The following is a 16,991-nucleotide window of genomic DNA, read 5'->3' as shown; positions in this document are numbered from 1 at the left end:
ATGGTGTTCGGGGTTTTCCTTCATGTAAAAAGTATCGAATATTCGCTATGTAAATTTAAAATACGCAACACCTTCAGCAAAAATAAAAATAAAAGCAAGGAAGAAGAATAAAAAAAAATTAAAATTTGAAAATGTTCAAATTGTTATACCAAAATTTAATGGCTTATAAAACTGCACACCAGAAAAATTTCTAAAAATTTGGATACACATTTTTTTCTTAAATATTTACAAAGTGAAACTTTTATTTAAATAGTTGTGGGAGAAAGAACTGAAAACTAAGATTAAAATTAACTAAGAAACAAATAAATTGTCAAACTTTGTCAATAAGTTCCACATTTAATATTTTGCCCATAAATGCACCATTCAATTATATTTACAAAAGTTATTTCCTTTTCTAATAAAGTTTTCTGGAGCATTTTTAAAATCGACGTTTGAGGAATCGCTTTGGCCCGTATCTGTTTGGTCAAGTTGACATGCATTTGATATACGAAACTACATAGACACATGGAACAGATACATATAAAGCTGGAGGTCTTTCAAAGAGGTTGTCGCACTGTCAGAAATCACATCACGGCGACACATCATTAGCAATCATTCACAAAGAGTTTTAAGAGTTTCGACGTAATGACTTTTATTTTACTTAAATTTCATCATTTTGTGAACGTTGGGATGATTTGTCGATAAACCTCCTCGAAAACCTCGAACCCATTAAAAAAACAAAAAAAAAGAGTTTTCTTAAAGCAAACATAGTAACATATGTAATAGCATTTTAATTACTATGCATGCAATGAATGGCATTGAAGACAATGAAAAAGCGGATGAACTGGCAAGAAGGGGATCTGCCATGAATAACGCTTTTGCAGAATCGGTAACGCTAAAATACCTCCAAATCGTAGATTGTAGATGGAGAGGCCAGACGAAATGCAAAATTAGCAGAACGTTATGGCCCACCTACAACCTTAAGCAATCTTCAATATTGTTGAACATGAAACGACTGTCACAGTTGTAAACAACCGGAGAAAAAGGAAACAATATTCCATTTCCTCTGCGAAAGCCCTGCCCTATGGAAGGACAGAATGTTAACCCTGGGTATGTTTGCTGTTCCCTAACCGCTGTTCGAGAGTCTGGAACAGCTGTCTGGCTTAGATGTCAACAACCTGATAGGTTCTTGAACCGCATGGACTGGATATAATCATACTGAAAATAACTGGCAAACAAGTTGGTAACGACGATGTGACAACAAAATGGGGCGGAATGGATTCTGGAAGAATCACCACTTAAACCAACCAACCAACCAATGCAATGAATGAAAGTATCTTTCAAAAATTACGCCTAAATGTCAGTAGTGAAATATCCCTAGACGGTGCCTTTTTTTAAACAATGCGTTGAAATTATTTAAACTTATTATGAAAATAGTCGATCTTTAAGAACAACATACCGAAAAATTCGTAATTATTTTTTAGTTTAAATAATCTTCCGAGTAAGTCGACAATTCAAAAGTTGGTGAAAAAATTTTAAGAAGCCAGTTCTGTCGAGTGAAGAAAAAGGACTGGTAGGCCAAAAACTCGACGTTCTACTGAGAATATCGGTGCTGTAGGGCAAAGTAGTGCTGAACAACCTTAATCTCGACGTTCTCAACAATTAGGCAATCATGAATCGAGCTCTAGCCACTGATCTTGGTTGGCATTTGAATGATGACATTTTGCACAAATAATTATTGTATTGAAAGGCGTAATTTTAATAAAAATAGTGAAAGCGGAAGGAGTCTAAATTTTTACATGTTTTATTCTAAAACAACATCTAGGTGTGTCCTTTGAAAGACCCTTTATTATGGTGACGCATATTATTTTGTCTTTCAATAACTTTCTTCCAAATAAAGACAAAAATAAATGAGTGATGGAAATCCTTATTATCCCCCTTACGCGCTCCGTTGCCTACTGCAGCTGTCTAGTTCTCAAGAGAGAAATATGATTGACGTACGACACCTTCCGATAGGATGATTAAATTTGCACCTTAAATGCCACCTTGCAGTTTAATTTTAACATATCTAACACAGGATTTTTTACTTGGTTAGTATGTGTTCAAGAAAGTTAAAATCAGTTAAAACCGCCTGCCTTTTTTCCATGTACTTTCATGAGTGGAGCAAAGTTATTGCCCTTTTCGTCGTGTTTCATGTACTTGTATGGTATTAAAATGTTAAAATAATAAAGGTAGTAAATGTGTGGTACTAACATTCATATACACCCCATATATCTACAAAGAATAATAAGTAAATACATAAACAAGTGTGCAAAAAAAAGGGCAACGTATTGCGTATTTGAATTCCATGTTGCGGAAAAAGTTTTTCCATTAAGACTTCAACGCCGCAAATATTTTGCTCCTGGCGAAGAGCCCACGCGTCTCTAGTGGGCCTGCAAAACACACAGACACAAGAGACACAAACATTGTGAGTGCTTCAAAGTATGCATAAGTACTCTATGAGTAGTAGACACATTGCTGTCAAAGTTTTCTTACGGCTCGCTTGATTTGTGCGCCCATATTTGGTTACGTACAAACTGTTGCTACACAAATTACTGTGACTTTTACTTTTTCTTTTCTGGGCTTGTACATTATTTTTGTTTTTTTTTTCTTTTTTGGTTTTTGCGATGAAGATGCGTAAGGGTATCAATCGCGGTCGAGCACAAATTTGTCGGAGCATAGCTTTTGATACAAAATGTGGAACTTTTGTACATAATAGGGCAAATATAAATGCACACAAATGTATTTACACATAAATATTTATTTATATTTATTTAACTATACTATGGCTTATGAAACTAAATTTCATATTTTTCATTTTTCAATGCACAAAAAACAAACCCCCTTATGAAATGTTCCTCAGATTTTGCTTTAAAATTGTTTTTTTACAGCCTCCTCCATCTGACTGCTGTAACTTAAATAAAAAAAGAGTAAAATGTCATGAGAGCTATGTCCGGAATGTAGGATAAGCTATGAATTTCTGCGAATTTCATTGTTTTTAAGACATGCCTTGTCGTTGAAGACTTCTAAGTCATCATTCCGCTATTCAACTTTCCACGCTTCCTCGGTGGAACTGTTGCTTGCCTGACCTAACAAATTAGTGTAGTACCGACCGTTCATTCTAATCACTTTAGGCAAGTAATTAACTACTAATTTCCAGCAAATGACTGTCATTATATTTGACGTCGACTTTTCACTTTGAATATTTTGGTGACCTTTCTCAACGCTGTAGTGTAATTCGCTCATGAATAACAATAAAAATTAGGAACAGTACAACAATAAAAAAAAATCAATGAATAAAATAAATGCCAATATTATATTGTTACGTCAGCATATCAGCTTTACGTCAAATTCACCGAAAGCAAGATACTAGTTTGGAAAAATCGCCACTGTCTATTATATTATATCCATCGTCGTCTTACAGTTTATCTCTATCATAAATTAGCTCATGTACGAAATACAAAGCTGTCGCCCGTCTCGTACCGCTACAGGTATTCCGCCCTCAGAATCGCTGTGTATGCAACGTGTATTTTCTTCTTCTTGTTCGCATTCATTCTTTTTTTATATCCTATTTTCATATATCTCTCATGCAACTGCAATAGTGTGACGTATGTTTCTCTGATGTGGGTAATCTTGTATTCCATCATTATTGTATTCCACCGTTCAGAGCCATTCATAATTTATATTCAGCTTCTTGGCGAATTACACTTTTTAGAAATAGAGTGGGAAGTTAAGGAAAATCGCATTGCGGTATTTGCAATTTTATTTTTACTTATTGATGTAATAAATAGGTATATATAAATACTCAAAATATTAAGTTTTTTCAGCAACTCCTAAATATGCTTTACATCAATAAGTAAAAATAAAATTGCAAATACCGCAATGCGATTTTCCTTAGTTCCGTTCGTTTTTTCCAAACGTCTCAAGTGACAGACAGAAAAAAAGTGAAAAGGTTCGAACCAGTCCAGTCATAAAGGAAGATCGAGAAAGACTTTTCAGTAATCCTCTTAGAAAGCAGAAAATCTTGTCCAGGGAAATGAATGTATCGACCAGATCCATGCCAAGACTAATGAGAGATGATCTCCACATTAAAGCTTTCCGTTGCTCAACTGGTCATCTTTTGACAACGCTCTTGAAGAAAATTAGCCTCGACAGATGAAGGAAAGTCTACGGTGACACGCGATCAACGGCCATAAAAACATTCTTTGCACAGTTGATAAAATTGTCACTGTTGAAAAAGTTTTTAATAAGCAAAATGACGAAATCTATGCTTAAACTTCTAAAGACGCAAAAAATTATGTTCCAAAGGTTCTGCGTGGTCACCATTCAGCCTCCCTATTGGTTTGGTGGGGAGTGTCTTGTAAAGGAGTTATATATCTTCATTACTGCGAAAAAGGGCTTGAGACCGGGGCAAAGGTGTATCAGGAGAATGTCTCAGAAGGCACGGTGAAGCAGCCCATATAGCAAAAACCACCCGCAAAAAATTGACCGTCTTGAAGTTCAGACTTGAATCCATTGGACTACAGTTTGTGGTCAAAATTGGAGAAGATGGCCTCTCGAAGACTTCACAGAAATTTGAAGAGCCTCAAGTAATCTTTGGTTCAAGCTGCGATGTCAATATCCACGGAAAATGCGTGCTGCAATAGGTGAATGCCGTAATCGTTTAAAGGCTTGTCTAAAAGCAAAAGGTGACCATTTCGAATGGAAATTTAAAATTTTTTTTCATTTTTATATGATCAAATAAAATTAAATTCATTAAAAAATGATTATATTTTCATACAACTTGTAGCAGAACTTATTGCAGGACTAAGTATTTGAAGCTAGTTGTAGAGGGCTTTCCAATAAGAGGTGTTATTTTGATATTGAAAGAAAAATGCTATTTTTTAATATAAATGATCGGATGTTTATTTCATTATAAATAGGAAAGTATGCCGTTAGTAGTGGAAAATAACATCAGGCAAATGACCACCACGACCACGCTTTCAAGGCAATATTATCTTCATGAAATTTTCCATAACCGAATTGCAAATTGGCTGCCCTATGTCCTCTATATTCCATCTTTGAGGTCTTGAATCTACCCTGGGCTCTTGGTGTAGGCCTTCTCTCTTTCACGTGGTCCCAAAGAAAAGTCACAAGATTTCGGTGGCCAATTGTGATCACCTCTGGAGGGATAACACGGTCTGGAACCTTTTCCCGTAAAATATCAATGGTTTCGTTGCTTGTGTGGCATGTAGCGACATCTTGTTGAAAATTACCGTTGTCCAGATCAATACCATCCAATTTCGGCCATAAAAAATCGTTAATCATCCTTAAAATCGTTAGTCACCCTCAGATATAATACACGTACTGATCGAAAGCCCCTTTGTTGTGGCCTGAGCTCTTCCAACCATGCGAACTTTTTCTCCATAAATTTCCCTTTGTCATAGGTATTTCTGTCTTGCTATCAAGAAGGAGTCGCAAGAGGTCAAGTCCGACGAGTACGATAGTCGAGGTAAGTATAAATAGTATATTAATATTATTTTTGACCAAGAAATTCTAATTTTTTTATCCATCGATCGATAGCAAAAATATCCAAATACACGAAAATACGTCTGTCAACAAAAAAAAAAATATTAATAAGAATAATAATAAATATATCCTATACACTGCCAACGAAATTTGATAAGTCACCTTACTTTTTAAACACACCTCGTATACCTACGTAGATCAAGCACCATACCTTGCTATATTTAGTATAAAAAGGTATTTAAAGCAGCATTACACGTCTTTAGGACTTCTCACGCAAATTAGCCATTTACTCGAATTGCCTGCCACACCACGTACAAATTGTCAATGGGGCGCATTACTGAGTGCTTTCAAAAGAAATTGCGAAAACTTTGCTCGTTTTATAGTAGCGTCTTTTCGTTTCATTTACAACATCATCTACTTGTTGCTTGTTTCAGTTTATGTCACCCTATTAAGCATCGCCATTTTATGGCATTTTAATGAAAGTTTTTGAACGAAAACTGTTTCCATGTGGGCTTTTAGTTGTTTTTTCATTTAACTAGTGATTTGTAGTGGTGATATACATATTATTTTTTACTGCTATGGCACTTAGTTGATTTCTGTACGATATATGCTGACATAAATGGATTTCTTAGTACTCAACTTTTCGTTTGTATTTGTATTTTCTTGTTTTCTAAGTGAAGATTCAACAATTTCTGCTGCTCAAATAAGCTGCGTTCATGTAGAGAGAGTAAGGCATCAAAAAATATAGCTCTTGAAGTTTTTTTAAATTAAACTTAATCGTAGTGAGAAATATACACATATTCAATTTCGATTAAGAGCTAAATTGTGTTTGGTGTATAGCACAGACCTGCGCCCACATCGGGCATGAAGAAAAAAAATGAGTAGAAAAAGTTTTTTCTAATAGCGGCCGTCCATCGGCTGGTAATGACAATTCTCCGGGTGTATTTCTTGCATGAAAGAAACTTTTCAGATGCTGTATTTTACTGTTCGAAGGCGGAATGAAACTGTAGGCCCCTCGATTTTTCGGAAAATATCAAAATTTATACCACAGATAAGAGAGGGAGCCAAAAAGGGTGTAAGTACCCTTTTATATAATATATATATATATAACATATATAACGGCACTCTCATCATTGTTAAACGTTTATTTGTCCATACATAAGTAAAAAAAGCTATAACTTTTGCCGTACGGTGATGAATAATTATAGCAGATAATGAAATTACTTCTTCAAACAAAGCATACTTTTGTTTTTGCAAAAAAAAAACCGACATGATATTAACGACATTCCTTTGCCAGTACAAGTCAAAGAGGCTTTGTCCTATATATAAATATAATAGAAGTTTGAATTAGAAATGTTCATACTATTAGCTTAGCTCTTTTATATGACTATTTGGTTGGTCTGAGTTTTTGAGGAAGTTCTCTGTACTATTAGTTTTTTTTTTTATTAAATTTCAAATATTAAATATAAATCAATATCATTTTCTGATAACACTGGTTTACAGCCAAAATGCACCAGAGACGCCGTTATGAAATTCCTATGTAAAATCACCGTCTGATTCCGAAAATCAAGGTTATTTTTTATTCTATGGTAACGTTTTTGAGATATTTACGAATTACCGTTATTTCAAAAAAACAAAAAATTGGGCCCACTTAATCATATATATCTCGAAAACGAATTGAGCGATTCCAAAACCGTTTAAAGCTTTTAAAAGGTAATAAAATTTCTTATAAACTGTGTGTAAAACACTTTTTGCTAGGCCCTGCAGATTCAAAGATAACGAACTATCATAACGGATTTTTAAAATTTTTTTAGTAAAAATATAAAAAAATTTGTACTTTGAGAGAAAGGATCTCGAAAACTTTTTACTTTTTCGTGTATTTTTTGTTTTCACTCTAAGCTCTGTTTTATTACAAAAAAAAACAAGCTTTGATTAAACAAAATCGATGAACTAATACAAAAGTTACAAGCATTCAAGTAAATATATCCATATAGTAAAACTTAAGTATCCTACAAATAGTAGCATATGTACATATGATTCTGTCATATGTACATATGATTCTTAAACTATCTATTTAGGCGACATATGAAATTTATTACACCAATGAAGAGGAGGGAACCAACTTGCCATTCAGCGGACTGCTATATTTGTACTACAAAAGTATTTGGGGTTGGAAAGTCAAGAAAAGTAACCTATGCGAGCGTATCTACAGTGTCATTACCAGAACTAAATTCAACGGAAGCTACATTGCCAGAATCAAATTTAACTTTAGTTTCGGCTCCAGTTTCATTGTCAACAGCAGTATCTGATTACGCGGCATCATGTTGTACTGAATTGCAAACGGAAAACGAAAGAAACCCTTTGTCACAAGCACAACTCAATGATTGGATAAGGGATTTGGAATTGTCAAAAGAAAAGGCCAAACTACACGCCTCTCTTATGCAACAATTTAAATTTGTTTCATCCGATGTTAAGGTAACATATTATATGACTCGTCACGAACAATTCTCCCAGTACTATACGAAGAAGGACAGTGTTTGTTATTGCAAAAACAATGCTGGTCTATTTAAACAGTTTGGTGAACCATATGATTCAAAAGAGTGGCGATTGTTCATAGACGGCAATTAATTAAGTTTAAAGGCCGTATTATTGCATATTGGCAACGAAAAGCCATCTATCCCGATCGCGCATGCGGTAAATACGAAGGAAACATATGAGACAATGCAAAAATTGCTTGAATTAATTAAATACGAAGAACATGATTGGAAAATATGTGCCGATCTAAAAGTCGTTGGAAAGCTATGTGTTCTACAACCTGGATACACAAAATACTGTTGCTTTCTATGCAAATGGGATAGCCGAGCACGTCAAGACCACTACATCATAAAGGATTGGCCAGAACGAATCGCGTTTCAAGTTGGGGTGGATAACATAAAATACTCATACTCCGCTTCACATCAAGCTCGGCCTTATCAAAAACTTTGTCAAGGCTTTGGACAAAGAAGGCGAAGCTTTTCATTATTTGAAAACAATCTTTCCACAGATTTCAGAAGCAAAAATAAAGGAAGGGATTTTTGTGGGGCCGCAAATAAGGAAAATAACGGCCAATACCCATTTCAAAGAACTATTGTGACCAGTGGAGGCAGCGGCGTGGGACTCTTTTGAAAAGGTCGTTACTTCCTTTTTAGGCAAACACAAAAGTCCTTCGAGCTGATAGAGAACGATTTAATCAAAAACAATGCGGAAATGGGTAAATAAAAAACACATATAAGAGCGTTATATATATATATATACATATGTATATAAGACCGTTTTCTCAGTTAACTTTAAAACTAAACAAAAAATTTGAAAGCAAATTTTTAAATTTACTTGAGAATATATAGCCCTTAATCTGAATTTATTGCCCTGCTCCGAACAAACAAGAACGACCAAAATTTGTTCTGAATTGGAAGATTAACCCAGCCTAAGAAAATTATATGCTAATGTGTCACTTATGTATTTATCTAATTCCTTTTTTAATTTTCTTTCAGGAGTAAATATGTCTTTAAAAATTCATTTTATGCACTCCTATTTAAATTTTTTCCCGCAAAATCTTGGCGACGAAAGTGACGAGCATGGCGAAAGGTTTCACCAGCAAATGAAAATGATTGAAAGTCGGTATCAACGATTCTGGGACGTCGCTATGATGGGTAACTACTGTTGGTTTCTCATAAGAGAAACCGATCCTTATATAAATAAGCGTCAAAACAAGACATTTAACTTTTTCGATTATAAAATAAGATCATAGAGTTAAGACAGAATACATACAGTACATATGGTACTATTTGTAGGATACTTAAGTTTTACTATATGGATATATTTACTTGAATGCTTGTAAATTTTGTATTAGTTCATCGATTTTGTTTAATCAAAGTTTATTTTTTTTGTAATAAAACAGAGCTTAGAGTGAAAACAAAAAATACACGAAAAAGTAAAAAGTTTTCGAGATCCTTTCTCTCAAAGTACAAATTTTTTTATATTTTTACTAAAAAAATTTAAAAAATCCGTTATGATAGTTCGTTATCTTTGAATCTGCAGGGCCTAGCAAAAAGTGTTATACACACAGTTTATAGGAAATTTTATTACCTTTTAAAAGCTTTAAACGGTTTTGGAATCACTCAATTCGTTTTCGAGATATATATGATTAAGTGGGCCCAATTTTTTGTTTTTTTGAAATAACGGTAATTCGTAAATATCTAAAAAACGTTACCATAGAATAAAAAATAACCTTGATTTTCGGAATCAGACGGTGATTTTACATAGGAATTTCATAACGGCGTCTCTGGTGCAGAAAAAAAGTTGAAATTTGTGATCCAGTGTAATTAACGATGTCAGTGTGCATCAAGTAGATTGAGTTCAGCAAATCCATTTTAAAATCGGCACACGATGCCATGAGGGTGATTGTGATAAAAAGCTGCATATTTGCCACTTTTTATTGAAGTGAAACTTCTTTTGTCTCGAAGGATGAAACGCTGTGAGGAGTAAAACCATAGCGTTTCATCGATATGTGACGCTACGCCAGCGCCATCTGTTAAAAGCGCGGCGTGGATGAAACGCTGTGAGGAGTAAAACTACGCTAAACTACGTAAAACTCACGCTATGCCAGCGCCACCTGTTAAAAGACTGGCGTGGCGTGTCGTCGTGAATGTAATGCGGTCGTTTATTATTGCATTCTTATCGAATGTAATTTGTAAATATGACATTTGATTGACGGCCGCCGTAGCCGAGTGGGTTGGTGCGTGATCACCATTCGGAATTCACAGAGAGGTCGTTGGTTCGAATCTCGGTGAAAGCAAAATTAATGAAAACATTTTTCTAATAGCGGTCGCCCCTCGGCAGGCAATGGCAAACCTCTGAGTGTATTTCTGCCATGAAAAAAATCTGCTCATAAACATATCATAAAACAAAATGAAATAAATGCATAAAAAAAAAAAAAAAAAATTTTCTTGTGATTCGAACCAAGGATTTCGGATCGGAAGCCCACATTGCTAGCCGCTGGGCTATCGCGCTGTGCTGTCGCCGCAAAATAATGTATCATAAATCTGTTTACCATACCAAAGACCATACACTTTGCGAACGCATTTCGGTGGAAACAGTTGACAGTTATCCCAAACACAATATTATATTAGTAACGCGAGACGCGTCATAGAGTGTGTGTGTAGTTTTGAGCAAATCTTACAAACATATTTTGTTTTGTTGATTGATTTCTGTTAAATATGGCATCAAATCAACAAAAACGGAAACCGAAAACAGGTGCTGAACGGCAACGTGAGTATTTGGAGCGTAAAAAATTAAGAGCTACTGTTGAACACCGTGACAGTGAATCCTCCGGTTGTACGATAAGTGATAATTTGTAGTACCAACAACAAGATGCGGAACTACCATTGATGCAGTATTTCATCGATACCTTGATAGATTAGAATGTAGATCATTTTTTACGTATTTCAGTTACCATAAAGCCCTTGTTTCATTTTTGGAAAACGAATCCAATAATGATAATGACAATGCCGAGAACCAAATGTAATTGAGTACAATAAATTCATTTCTTTTTATATTAAAATAAATAAATAATTCTGTTTAATAAAATTCCATTCCATGCTTTCCATGACTTCTGCATGCATTATATTGAAATAATAGTTAAATTATTGATTTGTTGATAAAAGAAGTTTCACTTCAATCGTGCGGGTTCCGTGAACTACCACACACTTTCTTTTTTTTATATTTAATAATGTCAATTAATGCTTAAATATAAAGGAAAATAACGCGGCTTATACATGACCAAAATATGCATTTGTATGCGACCAAATAAAAAATTATGGAGTAGAATTTTTACATAAGTTAAAAACAAATGTTTCTGGTTATTTGATTGCCTCAGTTATATATAACATGTGGAAAGAGTTATCGATTGCATAGCTGTCGTATTCACTCGAGCCATAAGCCTGTAAAAAGTAGTAAAGTTTGCTAATGCTAGGCGTTCTGGACATTTCGAACTTCAATTGTGGGTGTTGTTTTCTTATATTTCGCACCTTTGCAACGATGTAATGAGCTCTAATTCGATATTTTTATTAAGAAGCCTAGTATTTTGTAGATAAATTTACATACAACGTTTTTAAATTATGAGCTTTGTTTGTTCTTTTTTCAGTGAATTGAAAAATTCCTATCACTTAAACGATGAACCTAACTCGTGAATTTCGTGAATCGAGCGTTGATTTATTACGACTTTCATTGCTAATTGAGACCGAAGTGCCTTGATCATCTTACTTCTACTTGTGGTGTTGAATCAAGAGTTATTGTGAAACGCTGGTAAAACGGCAACGTGGTCATTGATCATTTTAGGATGAATTTCGTGAAGGCCGTCTACAACCAATTGTAGATAGATACCACAAAATCGGCATGTGGCATACCGCGACATAGAGACGTCCTTACGCATTAGTGGGACCTTGGATTGAATATTGCATTTGATCGTCAAGAAGATTTGTTCTCGTTGGATACCGCATAACTTGACAATTTCTCAAAAAAAGACTCGATCGATTGGCATAAAGAAATGTTTGATTGTTGTAAAGAAATGTTGACTAGTGTAAAGTAAATTCACCCTCGGTGGTTCAAAGCATGTCTATGGCATCGCAACACGTGAAAAATCTTGAGCCTTTGCAAAAGAGACGGAAACAAAACAGCAATCGACAGTATGAGCTCCAAGACGAGCTTCATTCAACAAAAGTTGTTCGCGGAAGAAGCACCTACAGCAAGTGGCTGACTGTTTTTTTTTCGAAAAATCTGGTCATGTCGGCGCCACTAGACAAGCTTAAAATAGTCAATTATGAGAGGTATGCGATCATTTGCTTAGCAGAAATTTTCCGAGAATTATGAAAAACTAACCGTCGAAGACGAATCATACTTCATCAAGGCAATGCGTGTTCTCTCGTATAGGCTCATACAAAAGAATTTTTGGGTACTCAAAAGATCGAACTAATTGGTCTAATGGGAACTAATGTCCCACAGTTTTTAAACTGCCAATATAGAAGCGTAAAATTATGACACTTAGATAACCGCGAGCGCATAAAACATTTTTTCGTTTGTTTTTTAATAGCTGTTTTCGTTCGTTGCTCACAGTTTTTCTCTCAGTTGAGATGGATTGGCCTTTTGTACTTAGGAGAGAATACCAAAGCTCACCAATTGTGATGGAAATTCAATTGTGGCCTTAGTGAATTTCGTGACCTTGTGAGATAAGTTATTAGTATACTTTTGATATCGGGAGTTTTTTAGCTGTGAATGGCAAATTGTGTTGACATTTCTGTTCATTAAGGTTTGACAAGTCTTAATGAATCGTTTAGCGCCCTAACAATGCTGACACATAGTCGAAATTTACATAAAAAAAATTAATATGTTTGCGAAGTGCATAGAGCACTGGTGGCATCATCAGTCCTTATTGCTTTCGAAATGAGGAAGGAGCTGCCGTTACGGTTATTGGCGAGCACTATCGAAACATGCTGATTGAATTTTTGTTTCCAAAAATTAATCAGCAAAACATCGACAAAATTGGGTTTCAATACGATGGCTTGGTTTGCTGTTCAGCGCACTTAGCAACCGATTTATTGCAATATGCAAGCCATCTTTGAGGTCATACGCCTAAAGTTATTGGAAATAGTGGCTCGTAGTCGCGGCAGCCGTATGCCGGATATCATATTGAAAAAATAAATGCTATGCAATTATCTGCCAGACAATAATTTAGTAATTTAGTATTTATTACTTGTTTTTAGGCAACCTTTTTTCAGTTGTTCAAATTTACATACGTGTATCTTTAACTTTTGTTCTAGGCTGACAGAATTTCCGTTTGGAAAGGATGCTGAACTCTGGTTGCCTCTTCATTCATCCTCAAAAACAATTCAATAATTATTTTTTAATGCAATAACATACATCTTCAATGCATACTAGCATACAGTTTAGCCTTCAATGCAGTTTGATATTTTGTTTACGTACAGTTTGGCACTTCTAAAACTGTCCGAAATTGAAAATAGTTTCTTTTTATGTGGATTTACTGAAAGAAAACGCAAGTTTAACATATTTAAATCTCGATTCACAACTATTTCACAACTTTGCAGCCGTTATTAATTTGCAATGGACAGTCACAAATTGTGTAGCTGAAAACTTGTTTGACGATTTTTCGAATTTATGGAAAATTTAAACTCCATTAAAATGACAAGTAGAGATGATAGGGGGAACAGAGATGTTATATGTTACAAAATTTAACCAAATTTATTTATTATTAATATTAATATCAAACTTTAAACTTTGAATGCAATATTGTTAACAAATTACTAGTACAACCATTTCCAGAAAAATAATTCCACCACACCTACATTCATAATATTTTCTATTTATTTTATCTTAAAAAGTTAATTTCTTATTCAATTTTTCCCATATTTCTAGGCGTATGAAATTTTCTATGGTGAAAGCTTGGATATCTCATCCATGAGCACTCCAAGTTATAAACTCCAACCCACCGATGATATGCTTGAAGCAACAGCAGCAGGCGAAGGCAAAGGTATTGGAAATGATAACATTATCGCCAACACAACTAACAGCGCTGCTGCCGAATTCAACTGTGATTATTTTTTAACTATAAATGTAAGTAAAAGCCTATATTTTAAAACTTTTTCGAGTTATTTAACTTGTATATGTGAAAGAGCAAATATATGTAGGGAATTAGGTCGTAGAACAGCAGGACCGACATTAGTGGACAAATTACTAAATGATGGCTGATCTACTCTCTTCTACTAGTGAACATAGAGATATGGACATATCGCTCATTTGCGTCAATTGTATCAAAATTCTAAAAATTATCTGTTGCTCCTCGTGAAACAATTTTTTTTTAAGTTGAAGCACATTATCAGCATCATTCAAGAATGACGAGCCAAAGTATCTAAGCCTAGTGGCATGCCACACAGGAGAGTGACAGAGAATATGTCTCCTATACTCTTCCTCCTCCACATTCTTGCATCTTCTGCAATAGTCAAAATGAGGTACGTTTAATATTTGAGCATGTCGACCTAGGAGACAGTGGCCTGTGATAAAAGCAAGCAATGGGCTAATTAACTGGCGCCTTTGAGCGATTGACGTGCAATTTTGGCCAAATCCTTTCTGTAGCGTTACATGTCAGACTATCAACCCATCTCAGGTTGAATGAAGTGACAATGCTACTTGTACCACGCAGTTTGTAAGTCGAGAGGAGCATATCCGTGCGTCCCCTCTCGCTAATTTGTTTGCCTTACTATTCCTTGGTATGTCAGTATGTCCTGGCGCCCATATCAAGTGAATGTGGAAATATTCCGTCATCTCATTAACAGACGCCCGGCATTCACGAGCAATGGTGAAATTAGTGACAACCCACCAAAAGATTAAACCACCGCTTGACTATCAGAATAAATGTAGATTTCTCTAAAGGTAGTCAAATTTTTTTCTAACCGTAGCTATCTACCTCATGAATGGCAAAAGTGTCAGCTTGAAATACAATGATTAGGAAGACGAGCCGAAACTCTTACTTTTCGCTTCTTACAACAGACACCAAAGCCAACTTTATCGTCAAAGGGTGGCACAGTAAATTGAAAATTTTGAGAGCGTTTTCCTCAACATTTTGATTTTTTGGATTATGATACTATTGAAGGAAATGAGCGATCGCTATCAACCGTTGACACCGTAGCCGAATGGGTAGGTACGTGGCTGAATCTCGATGAAGGATCAAAATTAAGAAAAAGTTTTTCTAATAGCTGTCAGCCCTCGGCAGACAATGGCAAACCTCCAAGTGTATTTCTGCCATGAAAAAGCTCCTCATAAAAATATCTGGCATTTGGAGTTGGCGTGAAACTGTGGGCCCCTTCATTTTTGGAGCAATATCAAGACGCCGTCACAAATAGGAGGAGGAGCTCAGCCAAACACCCAAAAAAGGGTGTATTCGCCAATTATATATATATATATACATATATATATTTTATATATAAGGAATTTTATTTGTGTATTACATGCGAACTGGTAAAACAATAAATTCTGAGTACTATCGTAACCTTTTAGACCCAGTTTGCAAAAGAAACAAATATTTTTCATCAGAACTATGCACCATGTCAGAAGAGCATTTAACAATGTCTAAAATGCATAAATTTAAGTTCTCATTTTTGGGGATCCACCGTATTTGCGGGCTTTCACCCCTAGGGACTTCCATCTGTTTCCAGACCTAAAAAAATTGTAGCATGGAAAGCGTTTTTCATCAAATGGCCACAACAGAAAGGTGTATTTCAAACCATAAAATTGTGTTTTTCTTATCAAAGGTTTTTCAATAAGTTGCGCGTTCGATAGGAAAGGGCTTTGCTACTAGCCTATTTTTGTTAGTTTTTATTTTTTAAGTTGGCACGCTCTTCATATGAACGCATGTGAAGTCATTACAATCTGTCAATTCGTTCTTTGTTAAAAGCCATTTAGAAGCGACATCTAACAGTATTTTCTACAATGGAATGTAGTAGTATTATAGTAATTTTGCGCAAAAAAACTGATGTGCTATTTAAATAGGTAGATCAAGAGTATGTTTTTACATTTTTAGTTATTTAAACAAATTTACTTAATAATAATTGCTAAAGACCCAATGGCGAACTTCGAAGGCCCATACATTTCGGAGCTGACTTCGAAAACCGAAGAAATTACTTTTTTACTTAAAAAAATTGGCTTGGTCCAATACGCAGCCGAGTGCTCTATAGTATAATTTTTAATATAATATTTAACCAAAAAATTGTATTCTTTATTCTCTCCCCATAGACTTTCTTATTGCTGACGCTGGTATCAATGATGACTTGTGCCACTTACCAGGTTTTGCGGATTGTACTGAAATTGTTGTTGCTACTACTTGTTGCTGCATTCTATACCAGTTTTTCAGTGTATCTGTATACGCGCAAAGACATGCGCTTTATCCTGGAGTGAGTATCGATTTGGAATTGTTTTCTACCTTGTTTCGTCAATTTTATTTTAATGTTCAATTTGTTTAATTTAATAATTTCATTCAAATTAAGTGGAATACTCACTTTATCACAATGTTTGTAAGACACATAAAACAACTAGCTACATCTATTAGTCGGAGGTTATACTAAAGATATCCTTAAGCACCTTGCCTTTCACTGATCTGCACTTTGCGGATCACAATTAAGATACTTCGATTATGTGTTGCAGAGCAGAGGATCAGAAATTTACCAAATTTTGCAACACAATGCATATCGAGTAAAATCTGAAATCTTCACCTGCATACATAGTCAAAACAGCACTATGAAACCACTACTGAAGATGTCAAATTAATTTATGCCCGCCTTTGAGACAGAAATATATATCATAATTTTCAGGTCTCGATTATTAAAATAAACTGAAAATAGGAGTTGCGAATAAAATGGAAT

The 16,991-nt window shown here is 34.9% G+C and overlaps 1 protein-coding gene across 1 annotated transcript in view; it reads left to right on the top strand.

Moving 5' to 3' along the window:
• The window catches only part of LOC129242063 (uncharacterized), a 189,761-nt gene that overhangs the window by 141,037 nt on the left and 31,733 nt on the right, over positions 1-16,991 (top strand). The window contains exons 21-22 of the mRNA XM_054878623.1: positions 13,993-14,190; positions 16,366-16,523. Coding sequence (XP_054734598.1) covers positions 13,993-14,190; positions 16,366-16,523 — 356 coding nt within the window. The remainder of the gene's footprint in view (positions 1-13,992; positions 14,191-16,365; positions 16,524-16,991) is intronic.

Source organism: Anastrepha obliqua, chromosome 3 (genome assembly GCF_027943255.1).
Source record: "Anastrepha obliqua isolate idAnaObli1 chromosome 3, idAnaObli1_1.0, whole genome shotgun sequence".
Lineage (NCBI taxonomy): Eukaryota > Metazoa > Arthropoda > Insecta > Diptera > Tephritidae > Anastrepha > Anastrepha obliqua.
Note: the sequence above shows the minus strand (reverse complement) of the source record. Positions and strands in the feature narration are given on the sequence as shown.